The 21439-nt window shown below is 34.2% G+C and overlaps 1 protein-coding gene and 1 non-coding gene across 2 annotated transcripts; one reads left to right on the forward strand and one right to left on the reverse strand.

Annotated features, from left to right (window-relative positions):
• The first annotated feature begins 1459 nt into the window (after positions 1-1459).
• LOC112796658 (protein argonaute 2) lies at positions 1460-6051 on the forward strand. The gene is made up of 3 exons (XM_025839221.3): positions 1460-2183; positions 2264-3440; positions 4276-6051. Exons 1-3 carry the CDS (start codon positions 1880-1882, stop codon positions 5750-5752), a joined length of 2958 nt encoding a protein of 985 aa, XP_025695006.1. The 5' UTR covers positions 1460-1879; the 3' UTR covers positions 5753-6051.
• An 11764-nt stretch (positions 6052-17815) lies between these two features.
• LOC112798872 (small nucleolar RNA R71) lies at positions 17816-17923 on the reverse strand. The gene has a single exon (XR_003200469.1). It is a non-coding gene; the product is annotated as a small nucleolar RNA R71 (small nucleolar RNA).
• Between the last annotated feature and the right edge of the window lie 3516 nt (positions 17924-21439).

A 21439-nucleotide genomic window follows, 5' to 3' on the forward strand; every position in this document is an offset into this window, starting at 1 on the left:
ACATCCTAATTCTTGTTTTTTGGATCCGTCAGCACTTAATGTGATAAAAATTGCGGTAGTTTCATATCTAATATATGAGACAGATTAGATTGTTAAAATAATAAGGAAAATAGTATTCAGATGCGCCCATAAAGTTTATAAATTGTGATTATCTCAAGAAAGAATATATGTATAGTCCAAGTGGGAGATTGTTAGCAAATTATTTAATTTTCTAATTTATTTGTGGGTAATACATATATTAATTACAATCACAAATGATACTATTTTAAATTAAATGACTTATATAAAGGTAATCTCATTTATTGTTATAAATGCTAAATTGAATAAGTCATAGTTACCTTTGAATTAGAATTAAATGAGAATAAAATCAGATATTATCTTTTGAACTTTAGATAATTATTTTTTGGATTTTAGATATATTATCTTTTAAAATTTAAATATTATTTTTCATTTGAGTTTTAGAATTTAATAGGTGCCATCTCAAATATAAATAGTGCCTTCATATTTCGATCCTTAATATATCAAAGCTGCATCAATAATTCTTTTTCTATCAGAAAAATTACAATTCAGTCACCTAAAAATACAAAAAGTTTTTAGTTAAAAAAAATCGAAAAAATACAAATTGAGATTCTTCCAATTATAATTTATATCTGCATTTAAATATTTTTTTAATAATTTAATATAAATAATTTTTGGGTTAAGAAATTTTAAAAAAATTCCAATACGAAGTTTTTTTTTTTTTGGTCGGTAATACGAAGTTGGTCAAATTCATTGGTGGGGGGCTGCATCAGACGTGCCATTTCAAGGGCGCCTCTGTAAAGTGGAGTTGAAATCTATTTGATGGGCGGTTCATGTGAAATAGACCCTTTGTATTTTGGCACAACTTTAAATTTATGGGCATTTTGGAAAATAAATTTTCTGAGTGTTTATTTAATTAAAAGAGCCCAGTACAGTCTCCAATACATTTGCAACTCTCATTTCTGAGAAGGCCTCAGAGACTTTGGGCCTGGCCCAACTTATCTGCTTATAGCAACGGGTACCTTTAGTTGCCGCGTTCTCCCAGAAAACCAAAAGAGGGAAAGAATTGCCGCGTTTTTTCCTATTGCACTTCTTTGATTACTTTGACCTCCATCATACATCCAAGGGTTACGAAATTAATTTGTCATTTACTTTGACCTCATTGTAATTGTAGTAACCGGTGGTAAATGACAAGAGAAAGTCAATCAATGAAGACTAAAAATAAATAAGAAAATATTAGATAAACAATAACTATTTTAAACAATATAAATAATTATTAATTAAATAAAAATATATTATATTTTTAAATTATTTATTTAAATTTTAATATTAAAATAATCATTAATAATAAAATAAATATTTAATATATTTATTATTCACGTTATTTAATATTTTTATTATTTACTCATATTTTTTTAAATAATAAATTAATCAATTAAGAAAGAAAAGATGGGAAAGTTTGAATCGCAGGAACGTGATGGTGTCGGTTTGAGATGGAGAAGGGAGGACTGAGGAGTGGTGACAACTGACAAAGTGGTCATCCCTCATTTTCCATTCGCTCCCCCACTCATTGCTGAAAAGTGAAAACCTCCTTCAATAAGTCCGTCATTTCCTCGCTCTTTCACTCTAACACCTCTAGTTCACATCGAACCTTCTGGAATTTTCTTCCATGTCACTCTCACGGGGGACATTCCCGTCATTTCCCCTGCACTATATACCGACTCTCATTTCCACGATCCAAACCGAGTAGTGAGAGTGTAGGTTGAACTTTGGACGTTGCTTAGTTTTGTTTTATAAACTTTTATTGTTTTAAGTGTTTTCATTTCGCTCCCCATTTCTCCAATTTGAACACCACCACAACATGGACAGAGGCGGTTATAATCAGAGACGTGGTGGTGGTAACGCCAGAGGCGACGGAAGAGGAGGCCGCATGAGAGGAAGAGCAAGAGGAAGAAACTTTTCCCAACCCCCACGGCAACCGGCTGACAGTGGCGGAGGAAGAGGCACCGCCGGCAGAGGATTTTATCCGCAGCCACCACCACCACAGTGGCAGCCAAGGCAGCAGAACACCATCTCCGGGGGCACATCAACCGCAACCGGCAGCGGAACCGCACCTCCAAGTCTCGTTTCCCCTCTGTCAAACCCTCCTCCTCCCACTCAAAAAGGTGATTTTAGTAAATAATTTTAAAATAATTTAATCTACATTCATCTTCAAGTAACCAAGTTATGTTGGTATTATATGCAGTTGTTCCGGTTGCCGGAATGGGAACGATTGGAACGTCTTCAGACTCCAATGAAACGATCTCACCCATTCAGAGGCCCGACGCCGGTGGCACGGTGGCGGTTAGGATCAAGACTCTTCAGGTGAACCATTTTCCAGTGAAATTCAACCCAGAGAGCAGGATCATGCACTACAATGTCGATGTGAGTCCCCAATCGCCGCCACAACCAGGCCGTCCACCGAGGAGGATATCAAAGACCGAACTGTCATTGATCCGTGACAAGTTGTTCCTTGACCATCCGGAGCTGCCGCTAGAGATGACTGCCTACGATGGTGAGAAGAACATTTTTAGCAAGGTTAGTTTGCCCGAAGAGGCTTTTGTGGTGGAAGTGTCCAAGGGAGAGGACGAGAGGCCCACAGGATTCAACGTGACGTTGACTCTAGTCAACATTCTTGAGATGAGTAGGTTGGAGGATTACATCAGAGGCAGGGCATTGTCAATCCCCAGAGTGATCTTGCAGGGTGTCGATGTGGTCTTCAAGGAGAATCCAACAAAATGTACTGTTCCGGTTGGTCGCTGCTTCTACCCAATGAACCCGAAATTTAGAGAGACGAATCTTCAGCCTGGTGTGATTGCTGTTGGAGGGTTTCAGCATAGTCTCAAACCAACCCGTCAAGGACTGTCATTGTGCTTGGATTATTCGGTTTTGTCTTTCAAGAAAAAAATGCCAGTGCTGGATTTCCTTCATCAACAGATTACCGGTTTCAATTTGCGCGAATTCGGAAGGTACAGAAAACATGTTGAAAATGTGCTAATTGGTTTGAAGGTTCATGTCACCCACCGGAGGACCAAACAGAAGTACACAGTTGCTCGATTAACTGGCAAGGACACGCGACAAATCACTTTCCCTACCGTGGATGCACAGGGGAACCCCACTGGGCAGCTTAACCTTGTTGGCTACTTCCACGATAGGTATCAGATTGATATCAGGTACAAGGACATCCCTGCATTGGATTTTGGAGGTAACAAGACCAACTATGTGCCAATGGAACTTTGTGTCTTGGTTGAGGGTCAGAGGTATCCCAAAGAGTATTTGAGTAAGGATGCTGCGAAGAATTTGAAAGATATGTGCCTGCCTCCACCGAGAGTGAGGCAAGCTGCAATACAGGATATGGTGAATTCAAGATGTGGACCCTGTGGGTAAGTGGACTATGATTTCATGATTATGCTGTTTGTTGAAACTTGAATTGTTTGGTTTACATAATTTAACCTCTTGTTGATTTTAAGTATCGAGTGACAATGCTGCATTGTATTTGTAACCATTAGCATGTCTTTAATAGCTTTAAGCCTTAACTTCACTGGTACAAGGGTTTGCTTTTGTGAGATTCTTAGGGAGATGATAATGCGTTTTGATTTGCATGCTGAAAAATGAAAGTGCCATCAAACTATTTTTTTGGGTTGAATTATCAATTTTGAAAAGTCCATGCATAATGGACTGTAATCTCGCTTTGTCTGTTAATTATATATTAAAACTTGTGCTTCTATAATTTTTTTTTATGCATGATCAATATTATCTTGCTAGATATGAGTTGAATGGTATAGAAAATGCACATATCCTTTGAGACTTTTCACTATTCTTTATGTGATTATTAGTTCAGGTTCCATTCAGTGGTCTAGGATCCATGGGATGACTACTTACCTGCTTTCATTTTCATATACATAAATATTTGCTTAGTTTTGTTGATATAAATATCGAATCTTACTGTTGATATAATGGGTGTTTTGCTCTTCATTTACTACTGTCTTCCTTCTTGCTATGCATTCTTCAAGAAGTTGGATTCTTAAAGAACCTGTGCTTTTTGCTTTTATAAAGTCAAATTAACTTAATATGAGGGGGCCTCTTGAAGGACTGCTATAACTTAAAACAAATGCTTACATTCCAAAATGTCATGCTATCTTTAATATATCTTTATGATTGTCGCTTTATTTTCCCAATTTACCGGGCACAAACAACTAATAAAATCTTATTTCACAGGGGTGGTATCGTTGAAAATTTTGAAATGAATGTCAGCAATGCTATGACAACAGTGACTGGCCGTGTACTTGGACCCCCAAAACTGAAGCTTAGCGATCCAAGTGGCAGGACTATCAAGATGGCATTGACTCCAGAGAAGTGCCAATGGAATTTAGTTGAGAAGTCAATGTTTGAAGGTAAGCCAGTTGAGTGTTGGGGCATTCTTGATTTCACCTTCCGCAGTAAATGTATCTTTAGCGGTCAAAGATTCATTTCTAAGCTTATTGAGAAGTACGATAAATTTGGCATCATCATGAAGGAGCCAGTTTGGATAGAAAAAACAGACATGTTGAAACTTGGCAACTATAATCAGCTTTCTGACTTACTTGAAAAGATTAATGATGAGGTTTTCAGAAAATGTAGATGCCGGCTGCAATTTCTTCTGTGTGTAATGGCCTACAAAGATCCAGGTTACAAGTGCCTCAAGTGGATTGCTGAGACCAAGGTCGGCATTGTGACACAGTGCTGCTTGTCGGGTAATACTAATTCTGCAAAAGATCAATATCTTACTAATCTTGCTCTCAAGATCAATGCGAAAATTGGAGGCAGCAATGTGGAGCTTATTAATAGGCTTCCTCACTTTGAGGGCGATGGTCATGTTATGTTTATCGGGGCTGATGTAAATCATCCGGCTTCCAGAGATGCAAATAGTCCATCAATGGCTGCTGTGGTTGCCACTGTTAATTGGCCGGCTGCAAACCGCTATGCTGCTCGAGTTTGCGCTCAAGAGCATCGAACTGAGAAGATTTTGAACTTTGGAGAAGTTTGCCTTGAGCTTGTTTCATGTTATGAAAGGCTGAATGGAGCCAAGCCTGAAAAGATTGTTATCTTCCGTGATGGGGTCAGTGAAAGTCAATTTCAGATGGTTCTTGGTGAAGAGCTTCAGGATTTGAAGAGGACCTTTGAACGTGCAAATTACTCCCCAACCATTACTCTTATTGTGGCACAAAAGCGACACCAGACTCGACTCTTCCCTTCTCCTCCTGATAATGAGACGACGTCTGCTACTCGCGGCAATGTGTTGCCTGGAACAGTAGTGGATACAGTCATCATCCACCCCTTTGAGTTTGACTTTTATCTGGTTAGTCACCATGGAAGCCTGGGAACAAGCAAGCCCACTCATTACCATGTCTTGTGGGATGAGCACGATTTCACGTCAGATAAACTCCAGGAACTGATATATGACATGTGCTTTACGTTTGCGCGGTGCACGAAACCTGTGTCTTTAGTCCCTCCGGTGTACTATGCTGACCTTGCTGCATACAGAGGACGACAATACTATGAAGCAAAGATTGGGATGCAATCTCCGTATTCAGCTACATCTTCTTCATCATCACCTTTGGCTTCTTCATCCGTTTCTTCAGCTACTTCAAATTCGAATGATATGGACTTCTACAAGCTGCATTCTGATCTGGAAAATATAATGTTCTTCATCTAAAGGGTCTTTATAATGTTATCTAAAGAGTCTTCATTCCCTACAACAATGCACAGAGGAATCTCATTGTCAGTTAGATCAACATTTAGATTTACAGTTACAATGTTTTCATGTCAGATATATGGCAATCTGAGAGGAGGAAAATATTTGGAGATGATAAAAATACTTATTTAGTTAACAAAATAATGGGTATAGACACTAATGTCAAGTTTAGTTTTCGCTTAATGATTGTCTCTGTATTAAGTTTTCACTGCAGGATCTTATACTTTCATATATTGTGAATTGTGCATTGTTTATTGTAAGTTGTTTGTTTAGCACAGCACTGTGAAATTTACTATTTTGATTATTTGGGATTCATACATACAATGAACATTATACAAAATCGTGAATGTGACCCATAAATTAATGAAACGTGGTTAAGCTATGGTGTTAAAAATAATTGTGAGTATGGTTTAATTTTTTTTCTTTTGGTTTAAACAAGGATTACAAATCACCAACGAGAACGTGGCACGCAACCTAGACCTAAAGCTCTCATGAAGTGAAGATGAAAAGGATGAATAAGAGGAAAGCCCTTAGCTTTCAGATTTTATATAAGCTAAGCTAAGACACATTAAAATTCTTTAATTTATTTATTATTATATTATTATAGCTAGCTTCACCTCCTCGATAATGGGTCTCTTTTCACCTATATATGTTTTGGCATGTATGTGTGCGCATGATTCTAAATACGTTATATTTTGGAAAAGGAAAACAAAGAAATATTATTACGTGCAAGGTGCAATATGGCTGATTATTAGATAATAATTGTGAAGTTAAATATTCAAGTTCGTAAAGTGTTAAATAATTAATTATTACTAACAATAAATTAGTAGATAATATATTGATATCCTATACTTTTCCTATATAATTATATGTTAATGTTACTCATTCAACTAAATAGATATATGAAAAGTTTGGACATATTTGAGCTAAATTTCATTGATTATCGAATATTTTTGAATTAGTATAATTTAATAAGGCAAAAACTAACTTGGCAGAAAAAAAAAATCCTATGTATGTATCATAATTTTGCGTATAATCTCATAGCCCTCTAATAATAATTTAAGCAAAAGGATAATGTACCAATATATAATCATGTTATAAAATCAGCTATCAATCAATTACTTTGTATGAAAATACATATTTCGCATTTTAACATTTTTTTTATTAGACTAATATAAATAAATTTGATTTATTTATATTAATATAAATAAATTTAATTATTTTACTATAATATGTTTAGTTATTTTGTTGATTAATTATTATTAGAAATATGCTTTCGTAAAAGCATTGAATTACTTTTTTTAATCATTTTGTGAACTTAAATTAGTTCTTTATTTTTTAATATTAAAAATTTAAAATTTTATTTTGTAAAAGACGACTAAACCAATATAATTTAAACCGAAAAAAAATAAATTTACAAATTAAATTAGTTTAAATTGTATTTCAAATTATAACAATTTAGAAAAAAGAGAGTTTGCTAACAACCTCTCTCAATCACTATTGAGTAGCTAGCTAGAGTCAATAACCAAGTAGCGAAATAGGAAGTGAGCATTATAAGGTGAATTAAAATGATCAAGCATAAATTTCCTATTGATAGAAAAATATAAGTAATATTAGATAATTAATTTTTTTCAACTAATATCAATCAATTAATTATTTTAAATTTTAAATCCTAAATTATAAATTATTAATTATAAATTTTAAATTATAAATTTAAATTTTAAAGTTGACTAATATAATAATATTGACTGTATTTTTTTTAAATATTGAAATGAAATTATTTTTTTCCCCTAAAACTAAGAAACACTACTGGAACCTGTGTTTGATTGATACGGTGAGTAAATATGCTACACCTGAACATTATCTCGAATGATAAGATCCTTGAATGGAATAAGACTAGGAACACGGCGAATTGCGTGAAACTTATGATAAGAAAATTAGAAGGAACGATTAAAGGAAAAGAAAGGACACGAACGAAATTGAAAGAGATAAGAAAAGACGCAGCAAAAATATAAAAAGATAGATGAATTTTTTTTATTAGATTTTTAAAAATATCTATTTTTAGTAACTTAGATCATAGAAAAAGTTTTTTTTATTAGATTTTTAAAAAATTTGTCATTAACAACTTAAATGAGAGGGATAAAATTTTAAAAAGAGACTAACACAAAAAATTATTTTAGTATTGGATCTTTCAATCTTCTTCGTGCAATAAGTGAAATAAATCATTCACCTCACTTAATTACACGATAAAAACATACATAAAGCAACTAAAAAAAAAATTCATCAAAAATGGTTTAGAAAGACTCACAAAAGTGTTTAAATAGATTTCTAACAGATTAGTCTAAAAATAAGATAAGATAACTTAATCTAAATCTCCTAAAAATAAGATAACTAATTTAAATCAAATTTGATTTTATTGGATTATATCAAATTTGATTTAAATTTAAAATATTAAAGATATGTTAACCAATTTAAATCATATTTGATTTAACTTTAAAACACCTAAATATACTACTAACTAAAGCAAAACCAAATCAAATCTTTCGATAACCCTAACAACAATTTAAATTTAATTCTACCAAACTAAATTCAAATTTATATCTTCCCAATGAACTTGAATTCCCAATGAACTTGAAGGTCATTCTTGAACTTCTTGTTGTCCTCGCTTAACCCAATGGGTCTTATGAGTTGCCGTCATTTCAGCACCACTGTTTTTGAGATGAATTCTTTGTCTCTTCGATGTCCAAGATCGATATAGTATAATTTTTCTAGTAGTCAGATACTTGAATATGACAAGATTACCATTTGTTCTTTATCCCTAAAATGACAAAAATGTCCTCCTAAACACGTATCATTCTCTCCTTCAACAAGATTCGTCCTCGAATCTACATATATATCAAAAGTAGAAAAATTAGATACATTAAACACAATTGAACCATAATGTCTACCAAGAAAATTATTCTTGCTAGAATTGTCCTTGATAATCCCAACACTTGGAATGAACCATCTTTTCCAGCAACAAGTGTTGTTTTTCTCTGAATAAGAAGCTCTTCTTCCTTCCAAAGAATTCAAATCCAATTACTGAGATTAAATACCATAATTTGATGGTTCTTCTTTTATCCACTGAATTATGGCTATATCCCTCATGTGCGTATAAATTCAATCTTTTCAACCTTACTTTTACTATCTAAAATAACACCATTACTCAGGGACAAAAATAATAATTCTAAAATTGTCAAAGACTTAAAAACATTCAGAGATTAAAAGAATAATACAGAACAGAGTTAGAAATATCAGAATTATGAGGATGTTCCATGTCTCACACAGAATTATTTGAAACAGGCTTAGTATGCAAGATATGCTCATCCAAACAACTAGCATAAATTAGAACAAAAACAAACTCTTTTGAAAATAACTCAACAATATGTGTGAAATCTTTAATATTTTGATTTGTAATTAAAAATATCATCATATGAAATCTATCCACAGAAAAATTAATGATATATTTATGTTTTCTAACTCTAGACAAACCAAGTAGAAAATCCATATAAATATCCATCCATGTATGAGTAGGAATAAATAAAGGAGTGTATAATATATTCAAGAAAGCTTGAGATTTAATTTTTTTACATGCAATAAAATCAGAATAAAGTTCATCAACACTCCTATATCTATGAAGCCAACAAAAATATATAGATAACATATTTGACATTTTTTTTTCCACTTTGACATTTTAAATTAATATTCTCACAAGCAACAAATATAGAACAAAAATCAGATTTAGTTAAATAAAAATTCTTCATATAATCAAATAGTAAGAATTTAAGAGTAAAAATTGTGATAAATCATACCCTACAGACAATGCATATTAGCAATCATGTTCTCATTACCGTGTTCAAAATTTGAAATTAGTTGTCTTTCTTCATTTCCATCCATATTAATGCCTCCATAATTCACATGTGAATCTGTGAATCTGTAAAATCTTGAAAAATTGACACAAAAGTACTTAGAATTTCATAGTTAGATATATGAGAAATTAAAGACTCTTTAAAATTTAATGATATTAACCCATTCTTGTCTAAGCTAGAATTTTGGTCTCTCTCACAATTGTGTTTATTGCTCTCAATTTTTTTTCGCTCATTAACTCCTCTCTCTCACTATTCTCCTCTTTTCTTTCAACTTTCGCTTTTAATCAAATAATGATTCTTTTGACTCAAACACTCATTCTTTTTCTTAGTTTTTTTTCTCCTGTTTTTCAAATTGCTCATATTCCAAGGACCCAATTGCGAAATTCTGCACTTTTGAATCCTTTAAGGAGACATCTCCATCTACAGTATATCAACAAATTCTTTCCTGTCTGACTTTGAAGAAGAAATAAAGAGATGCATAGAAGAACTTGTCTTCTTATGTCGATCTATAATATTCTTCATGAAATTAGAAATTTTGAATTTTGTCTTATCCTTACATTTTTCTCCTTTAGAACCCTGTATAGAATTGGAGTCCAAAGAAAATCAAGTTGCCATAAATTGATGCTGCTTCTCCACTTCAATAGCCGAATAGACTAAATCCTTTATCGTTGTATAATGGTGAAGTTTAACCTTATTTGCAATTTTTTTGTTTAATCCAAACAAAAATTGTCCCAAAAGAACCTCAAGACTTCTTTTAATATTAGCCTTGTCTATCAAATACAGAAACTCCTTGTGGTACTCCTTCATTGATTGTGAACCTTGTTGCAACATACAATATTTTTTAAAAAATTCGTTGTGATATGATGATGGCACAAACCAGTTCCTCATGTGGTATGATGATGGCACAATTGGTTTATCATGATTTTCTTCATCTTTTTCCAGCTGCAAATTAGTATTTTTCTATATCTTCTTCTAGATCTTCCTAACTCATTCCACCATATACGAACATCGTCAGAAAATTTGGCTTCTACAAGTCGAACCTTCTTTTTCTCTGAAAGGATGTAATGTGCAAACATTGACTCTACATTTATTTTTCATTCAAAATAAGATTTAGGATCATTCCTCCCTTTAAATACAGAAATTTACAACCTAAAATTCTTTCTCACATATAAAATTCCTTTATCATCACTATCACAATCCTTCATCCTCATTGTTTTTGATTTGAAAACATGAAAAAAGGATAAAAGTAGACCTCACAATGTTCTTCTCACATCTATAACACGTATTTGCACTATTTGTGGCTTTTATCCTCTTTTGAACTCACCACTCTTTTTTTTATTCTTTGATTGCTTTAATAAGTTGCACTTCAAAAAATAAAAAATTGAGACACCAAACAAAGATAATTTGAATGACAGCGACTTTCAACTTGATAAGAATACAATCAAAGTATGTGACAAAGGAAAGAAAATAATGAGTGACACTAAGGTGATAGAAACTAAAAAAATTTGAATCCTAATTAGAATCCAAAGTAATTTTGGAAAGTTAAAACAAAGCTGAAAAATTTATGATTCTTTTTATTGAAGAAGCTTGAAAAAACAGATAGAAAACTGTATAATTGATTTTTTTTGTGACTTTTTTTGGAATCCTTTTTTTTTCTTTTCGACTCTTTTTTTAACTCTATAAAGTAAATTTGCTGAAACTGAAGAGAAAAACAATTAAAGAGATTCAACAAGAATCGTAGAACGTGTAAATAAATAAGAATTTACCTACGACTGGTAACTGATACCAGATGAACAGAAAGTTAGAACGAAAGATAAAAAGATAAGAAAGGACAATGGGCAAAATTGGAAGGGGCAAGAAAAGACACAGCAAAAACATAAAAAATAAAAATTTTTTCTACTAGATCTCTAAAAAATATGTTCTTAGCAACTTAGTTCACCAAAAGGGTTTTTCTATTAGACCTCCAAAAAATCTGTTCTTAGCAATCTAGGCCACAGGAAAGGTTTTTTCTACTAGACTTTCAAAGAATCTGTCCTTGATAGCCTAGATCATAGGAATGAAAGTGAAAAGAGACTAACATATAGAATTACCTTAGTGTTGGATCCTTCAATCTTCTTCATGCAACAAGCAAAACAAATCACTCACCTTACTTAATCACACAATAAAAACGTGCATAAAGCAACTAAAAAATTTTATTCATCGAAAGTTGTTTAGAAAGACTCGCAAAAGTGTTTAAAATAGACCCCTAATAGATTAGCCTAAAAGATAAGATAACTTAATCTAAATCTCCTAAAGATAAGATAACTAATTTAAATAAGATTTGATCTTATTGGATTAGATCATATTTGATTTAAATTTAAAATCCTAAAGATATGGTAACCAATTTAAATCATATGTAATCTTATTAGATTAGATCAAATCAGATTTGATTTAAATTAAAATACTACTAAGAAAAACAAAACCAAATCAAATCTTTTGACAACCTTAACAACTATTCAAATTTAATTCTAACAAATTAAATTCGAATTAAAGGTCATTCTTACCCTTCTTGCTGTCCTTGCTTAACCCAATGGGGCTTATGTGTTGCTATCATTTTAACACCACTATTTTTGAGACGAACTCTTATTCTCCTTGATGTCCACAACCGACATAGTATAATTCTTCTAGTATTCATATCCTTGAACATGATAAGATTACCATTTTATCTCTTATCTCTAAATAACAAAAATATCCTCCTGAACACGTATTAACTTATAATCAAAGCAAAGAATCTAAAAGATCTTACATTCTTGATTTTCACAATCATGGTAGGCAATGCAATCTTGTAACTAAAATAGGATTGTGGAAGAATTAATACGAGGTGGACGAAATAAATGATGATCAATACTGGAAGGTATAGAAATATTAAAAGTGAGGATCCAAGATTTTCCAACTCCATAACTTTCCATCACCCACATTGTAGTAAGTCTCTGGTCAAAATACATCACGCAAAGAGAGCTCTTAAATTCAAACAAGGTGAATCTTGTATCCTGATCAAGCCTCGACATGGAGAATGATTGGAACCTCCCAGTGTTAATATTATTATACAGATTTGTGATACATCTAAGTAATATTGTCATCTAAGTCTAACTAAATAGATCTAACACCGACAAAAACCACTCTCATTAAAAAGAACGTGATTACACATGCATACCAATCAAATCTTTTACGTTCACGCGCTATGTTATCGTCGTTGTCGTCATCATCTTCTTCTTCGCATTTCTCCTCCTCCTTCTCCTCCTTCTCCTTCGCCTTTTTCTTCTCCTTCTCATTCTTCTTCTTCTTCGCGTATTTTTTTTCTCATTATCATTCTTTTGTTGCTGATGTTATTACTGTTATTGTAGTAGAAGGTGAAGAGAAAGAGTTTTGAATTGTGCAGGACAACGAGCCCAAATGCATCTTAATTCGCTCAAAAATGAATTGAAATTATATAACGGTTGCAACATAATTAACTCAAAAATGAACCGAAATACAATTGTGACACAACTAACACAGAAATGAATCGAAATTACATAATGATTATGACACATAAACTTAGTTAAAAAATAAGCACACAAACAAGACCGAATCATGAACAAAAACACATCCAAAATCAATTTTAGATCAGACAACATCATTAACATGTTTCTTCTTCTTTTTTGCTTGATATATCCTTCTCTTTTTTCTTGGTTTTATTCCTCTCAAGAGAATAAATCAAAAAGAATTTTGAGAAAATAAAATAAGAAGGTGAAGATAAAGAAGAAAAAGATGAAAAAGAAGAAGAAGAAGCAGTACAAGATGAGCAGAAAGAGGAGAAAGAGTATTGAATTGTGCAGGACAACAAGTCCAAATGCACCTTAATCCACTCAGAAATGAACTGAAATTACATAATGGACTGCAATATAATTAACTCATAAATGAATCGAAATTATATAACAATTGCGGCATAATTAACTCAAAAGTGAACCGAAATTACATAATGATTGCGACACATAAACTTAGTTCGAAAATAAGCACATAAACAAGATTGAATCATGAATAGAAACACATCCAAAATCAATTTTGGATCAGACATCATCATCAACATTGCAAAAATTCAACAATAACAATAACAATAATGACGATAACGATAACGACGATATATATAAGAAGAAGACGATAACTATAACGATGATAATGATGATTGATGAGCGGATAATTTATACGCTTTTTGGCATTGTTTTTACATAGTTTTTAGTATGTTTTAGTTACTTTTTATTATATTTTTATTAGTTTTTATGCAAAAATTACATTTCTGGACTTTACTATGAGTTTGTGTGTTTTTTTGTAATTTCAGGTATTTTCTAGTTGAAGTTGAGGGACCTGAGCAAAAATCTGATTCAGAGGCTGAGAAAGGACTGTAGATGCTATTGGATTCTGACCTCCCTGCACTCAAACACGTTTTTCTGGAGATACAGAAGTCCAATTGGTGCGTTCTCAATTGGGCTAGAAAGCTAACATCTTGGGCTTTCCAGCAATGCATAATAGTTCATACTTTGCCTGAGATTTGATGGCCCAAACTGGCATTTAAACGCCAGCCAGAGACCCTTTTCTGGCGTTAAACGCCGAAACTGGCACTAGAACTGGAGTTAAATGCCCAAACTGACATCCAAGCTGGCGTTTAACTCTAGAAAAGGCCTATGCACGTGTAAAGCTCAATGCTAAGGCCAAGCACACACCAAGTGGGCTCCGGAAGTGGATTTCTGCACTATCTGCACTTAGTTACTTATTTTCTGTAATCCTTAGTAACTAGTTTAGTATAAATAGCACTTTTTACTATTGTATTCGTATCATCTTATGCCATTTTTCACATTTGGGAGGCTGGCTATTCGGCCATGCCTAGACCTTTTTCTCTTATGTATTTTTCAACAGTGGAGTTTCTACACCTCATAGATTAAAGTGCGGAGCTCTGCTGTTCTTCATGAATTAATGCAATTACTATTGTTTCTCTTTCAATTCACGCTTACTTCTTCTCCAAGATATACTTTCGTACTTTATTCGGTTAAGTCAGAATGAAGGGGTGACCCATGACAATCTCCCACTATCTTCGTTACTCGCTTAGCCAAGATCCGTGTGCCTGACAACCACAAGCGGTCTACATAATGTTCAACGTAGTCATTGGACGACAGCTGGAGTATAGTCTCTTGGGTCTCTGATCCACGAATTTGACTCGCCTCTTCTAACAACAGAGCATTTGAATCCGTGAGATTAGAACCTTCGTGGTATAGGCTAGAACCAATTGGCAGCATTCCCGTGATCCAAAAAGTCTAAACCTTGTCTGTGGTATTCTGAGTAGGATCTGGGACGGGATGACTGTGACGAGCTTCAAACTCACGACTGTTGGGCGCAATGACAGTGTGCAAAAGGATAGAGAGATCCTATTCTGACACAAGTGAGAACCGACAAATGATTAGCTGTGCAGTAGCTATGCCTGGTATTTTTCATCCGAGACGAGAAATCTGACAGTTGATTAGCCGTACAGAAACCGTAGCTGGACCATTTTCACTGAGAGGGCGGATGGTAGCCATTAACAATGGTGATCCACCAACATACAGCTTGCCATGGAAGGGAGCACGCATGATTGGATGAAGACAATAGGAAAGCAGAGGTTCAGAAGCAACAAAGCATTTCCAAACGCTTATCTGAAATTTCCCACCAATGAATTACATACGTATCTTTATTTTAATTTATGTTTTATTTATCTTTCAATTATCAAAACTCATAACCAATTGAATCCGCTTGACTAAGATTTACAGGATGACCACAGCTTGCTTCAAGTTGGCAATCTCCGTGGGATCGACCCTTACTTGCGTAAGGTTTTATTACTTGGACGACCCAGTACACTTGCTGGTTAGTTGTATCGGAGTTGTGAAAAGTGTGATCACAATTCTGTGCACTAAGTTTTTGGTGCCGTTGCCGGGGATTATTCGAGTTTGGACAACTGACGGTTCATCTTGTTGCTTAGATTAGTTAACCTTCTTTCTTGTTTCAACCTTTATTTTCTTTTCAAAAAGTTTTTTTTTTAAAAAAAATATTTTAATAAAATCATAAAAACCAAAAAAAAAATTTGTGTTTCTTGTTTAAGTTTAGTGTCAAATTTTAAGTTTGGTGTCAACTGCATGTTTTTAATTTTTCTTAGATTTTCGAAAATTCATGCATTGTATTCTTCTTTGATCTTCAAGTTGTTCTTGATTATTTTTCTTTTTTGATCTTTAATTTTTCTTGTTTTGTGTCTTTTCTTGTTTTTCTGGTGCATTTTCGAATGGTTAGTGTCCCTAGTATAAAAGTTCTTAAGTTTGGTGTCCTGCATGTCTTTCTTTTCCTAAAAATTTTTAAAAATATGTTCTTGATGTTCATCATGATCTTCAAAGTGTTCTTGGTGTTCATCTTGACATTCAAAGTGTTCTTGCATGCATTATTTGTTTTGATCTTAAATTTTTATTTTTGTTTCATTTTGTTGTTTTAATTTTCTCTCTCCTCATTAAAAATTCAAAAGTAAAAAAAAAATCTTTTCCTTATTCTTCTCATAATTTTCGAAATTTTGAGTTGACTTAGTCAAAATTTTTTAAAATTTAGTTGTTTCTTATTAGTCAAGTCAAAATTTCAACTTAAAAACTTTATCTTTTCAAATCTTTTCAAAATCAATTCTTTTTCATTTTTTTATGATTTTCGAATTTCATTCTTAAAATTTTTCAAAATATTTTTCATTTTTCTTTTAATGTTTTTGAAAATTTTAAAAATAATTTTTCAAAATCTTTTTCTTATTTTTATTTCATATTTTCAAAAACTTTACTAACAATTAATGTTTTGATTCAAGAATTTCAAGTTTGTTACTTTCTTGTTAAGAAATGTTCAATCTTTAAATTCTAGAATCATATCTTTTAGTTTCTTGTTAGTCAAGTCACCAACTTTAATTTTAAAAATCAAATCTTTTTAATTTCTTTTTCAATTCTTTTTCAAAATAAATTTCAATCATATCTTTTCAAAATTTTAATTTCAAAATCTTTTTCTAACTTCTTATCTTTTCAAAATTTATTTTCAAATTTTTTTCAACTAACTACTTGACTTGTTTGTTTTAATTTTAAAAATTTACTATTTCTTATCTTTTTCAAAACCACCTAACTACTTTTCCACTTCTAATTTTCAAAAATCACTAACCATTTTTTTAAAAATATTTTTAATTAACTAATTGTTTTAAATTCTAATTTTATTTCATTTCTTTTAATATTTTTGAAACTAACTTAATTAGTTAAATAAAAATAAAAATATTTTTCTTTTCCCTCTTCTTAAAATTTGAATACTCTCTCTCTCTCTCATCTCTCTCTATTTATTTTATTTAATTGCTAACACTTCTCTTCTACTCATAATTCGAACCCCTCTCTCTTCTTTCTGTTCGAATTACTCATCTCCTCTCTCTTCTCATTCTTCTATTATTCTATTCTTATACTCACATAAAGGAATCTCTATACTATGACATAGAGGATTCCATTACTTCCTTTGTTCTCTTCTTTTTCATATGAGTAGGAACAAGGATAAGGACATTCTTGTTGAAGCTAATCCTGAACCTGAAAGGACTCTGAAGAGGAAGCTAAGAGAAGCTAAAGCACAACACTCCGGAGAGGACCTTACAGAAAATTTCGAAAAAGAAGAAGACATGGCAGTTGAACCCAACAACAATGCTAGAAATGCAAGGAAGATGCTTGGTGACTATACTGCACCAACTTCCAACTTCTATGGAAGAAGCTTCTCAATTCCTGCCATTGGAGCAAACAACTTTGAGCTTAAGCCTCAATTAGTTTCTCTAATGCAACAGAATTGCAAGTTTCATGGACTTCCATCAGAAGATCCTTTTCAATTCTTAACTGAATTCTTGCAGATCTGTGATATTGTTAAGACCAATGGAGTTGATCCCGAGGTCTACATACTTATACTTTTCCCCTTTGCTGTAAGAGACAGCGCTAGGATATGGTTGGACTCTCAACCTAGAGAAAGCCTGAATTCTTGGGACAAGCTAGTCAATGCTTTCTGGGCCAAATTCTTTCCTCCTCAAAAGCTGAGCAAGCTTAGAGTGGATGTTCAAACCTTCAGGCAGAAAGAAGGTGAATCCCTCTATGAAGCTTGAGAAAGATACAAGCAACTGACCAAAAAGTGTCCTTCTGATATGCTTTCAAAATGGACTATCCTGGATATATTCTATGATGGTTTGTCTGAATTGTTTAAAATGTCATTGGACCACTCTGCAGGTGGATCTATTCACCTAAAGAAACATCTGTAGAAGCTTAGGAACTCATTGAAATGGTTGTAAATAACCAGTTCATGTACACTTTTGAAAGAAATCCTGTGAATAATGAGATAACTCAGAAGAAAGAAGTTCTTGAGATTGATACTATGAATGCCATTGGCTCAGAACAAAATATTGACTCATCAAGTCAATATAATTTCTCAGAATCTAAATGGATTACAAAATACATCCAGCAGTACTAAAGAAGCATCTTCTGAAGAAGAAGCGCAGTACTAAAGAAGCATCTTCTGAAGAAGAAGCTTATGATCCTGAGAACCCTGCAATGGCAGAGGTGAATTACATGGGTGAAGCCTATGAAAACACCTATAATCCCTCATGGAGAAATCATCCAAATTTCTCATGGAAGGATCAACAAAAGTCTTAACAAGGCTTTAACAATAATAATAGTGGAAGAAACAGGTTTAGCAATGGCAAGCCTTTTCCATCATCCTCTCAGCAACCGACAGAGAATTTTGAGCAGAACCCGTCTAACTTAGCAAATATAGTCTCTGATCTATCTAAGGCCACTCTCAGTTTCATGAATGAAACAAAGTCCTCCATCAGAAACTTGGAGGCACAAGTGGGTCAGCTGAATAAAAGGGTTACTGAAACTCCTCCTAACACTTTCCCAAGCAATACATAAGAGAATCCCAAAAGAGAGTGCAAGGCCATAACTGTGACCAAGATGGCCGAACCTGGAGAGAATGAAAAGGTAGTGATTCCCAGTAAGGAAGACCTCAGGGAATGTCCACTGGCCATTAAGGAGTACTCCAATGAGAAACCAAAGGAATCTGAGGCTCATATAGAGACCATAGAGATTCCTTTGACCTTCCTTTTACCATTCATGAGCTCTGATGACTATCCATCTTCTGAAGAAGATGAAGACATTATTGAAGGGCAAGTTGGCTAGTATTTAGGAGCAATCATGAAGCTGAATACCAAGCTATTTGGTAATGAGACTTGGGAGAATGAACCTCCATTGCTCATTAATGAATTGAATACCTGGGTTCAGCAAACTTTACCTCAAAAGAAACAAGATCCTGGTAAATTCTTAATACCCTGTACCATAGGCACCATGACCTTTGAGAAGGCTCTGTGTGACCTAGGATCAGGTATTAACCTCATACCACTCTTTGAGGTACAAGATGCAAGAATCTCACTAGAGATGGCAGACAAATCAATGAAACAGGCTTATGGACTAGTAGAGGACGTGCTAGTGAAGGTTGAAGGCCTTTACATCCCTGCTGATTTTATAATCCTAGATATTGGAAAGGATAAGGATGAATCCATCATCCTTGGCAGACCTTTCTTAGTCACAGAAAAATTTGTGATTGATGTTGACAGAGGAGAGTTGGTCCTTTAATTGAATGATGACTACCTTGTATTCAAGACTCAATGTTCTCCTTCTGCACACATGGAGAAGAAGCATGAAAAGCTTCTCTCAATACAGAGTCAAACAAAGCCCCCGCATTTAAACTCTAAGTTTTGTATTGGGAGGCCACAACCAAACTCTAAGTTTGGTATTGAGAGGCCACAACCATGCTCTGATTATCTGTGAGGCTCCATGAGAGCCCACTGTCAAGCTATTGACATTAAACAAGCGCTTATTGGGAGGCAACCATTTTTTTATTTATCTATGTTAAATTTCCATTATCCATTATTATTTCATGTTTTCTTTAGGTTGATGATCATGTGGAGTCACAAAAACAACTGCAAAAATCAAAGCAAATTCAAAGATAGCATTAAAAATAGCACACCCTGGAGGAAGAACTTACTGGCGTTTAAAACGCCAGTAAGGGTAGTAGGATGGGCGTTAAACGCCCAGTCTGGCACCATTCTGGGTGTTTAACGCCATAAATGGGCACCAGACTGGCGTTTAACGCCAGAAACAGGCTACAGCTTGGCGTTAAACGCCAGAAAAGGTATAAAAGCTGGCGTTTAATGCCAGAAACAGGCAGTAGTCTGGCATTAAACGCCAGAATTGCACTCTAAGGGCATTTTTGCACGCCTAAATAGAGCAGGGATGAGAAGTCCTTGACCCCTCAGGATCTGTGAACCCCACAGAATCTCCACCTACCCCACCTCTCTCTCTCCCCCTCACACATCTCTATAACACTCTACCCAAAACACCACTCACCTATCAAATCCTATTCTCTTCCCTATATTCTCTTTACTAATCACCTCCATTCCTCTTTCCCAAAAACCCCACCCACCCCACTTTCAAATCCAAACACTTTTCCCACCCAAACGCACCCAATTCCATTCGGCCACTCTCCCTCTCTTTCCCTATAAATACCCCTCTTCACTCCTTCATTTTCACACATTACAACCACTCTCCTACCCCCTTGGCCGAACCTATCTCTCCCTCCATCTCCTCCATTTTCTTCTTCTTCCCCTTCTTTCTTTCTTCTTTTGCTCGAGGACAAGCAAACCTTTTAAGTTTGGTGTGGTAAAAGCATTGCTTTTTGTTTTTCCATAACCATTTATGGCACCTAAGGCCGGAGAAACCTCTAGAAAGAGGAAAGGGAAGGCAACAGCTTCCACCTCCGAGTCATGGAAGGTGGAGAGATTCATCTCAAAGGTCCATCAAGACCACTTCTATGAAGTTGTGATCAAGAAGAAAGTGATCCCTGAGATTCCTTTCATGCTCAAGAAGAATGGTATTCGGAGATCTGACATGAGATCCGAAGAAGAGGTTGGGAAGTTCTCACCAACCCCATTCAACAAGTCAGAATCTTAATGGTTCAAGAGTTCTATGCCAATGCATGGATCACTAGGAACCATGATCAAAGTATGAACCCGAATCCAAAGAATTGGCTTACAATGGTTCGGGAGAATACTTAGATTTCAGTCCAAAAAATATAAGGTTAGTGTTCAACTTGCCAATGATGCAAGAAAATGCACGCCCCTACACTAGAAGGGTCAACTTTGATCAAAGGTTGGACCAAGAACTCATGGACATATGTGTAGAAAGAGCTCAATGGAAAAGAGACTCAAGAGGCAAGCCGGTTCAATTGAGATGACCGGACCTTAAGCTTGTGGCTAGAAGATGGTTGGAGTTCATCCAATGCTCCATCATTCCTACTAGCAACCGATCCGAAGTAACTGTGGATCGGGCCATCATGATCCATAGTATCATGATTGAGGAGGAAGTGGAAGTTCATGAGATCATACCTCTAGAACTCTACAAGGTGGCTGACAAGTCCTCCACTTTGGCAAGGTTAGCTTTTCCTCATCTCATTTGTCACCTATGCAATTTGGCTAGGATTGATATAGAAGGAGACATCCTTATTAAAGAGGACAAGCCCATCACTAAGAAAAGGATGGAGCAAACAAGAGAGCCAACTCATGGACCTCAACAAGAGCATGAGGAAATTCCTCATAAAGAAATCCCTGAGATGC

Source organism: Arachis hypogaea, chromosome 4 (genome assembly GCF_003086295.3).
Source record: "Arachis hypogaea cultivar Tifrunner chromosome 4, arahy.Tifrunner.gnm2.J5K5, whole genome shotgun sequence".
In the NCBI taxonomy this organism is placed as follows: domain Eukaryota; kingdom Viridiplantae; phylum Streptophyta; class Magnoliopsida; order Fabales; family Fabaceae; genus Arachis; species Arachis hypogaea.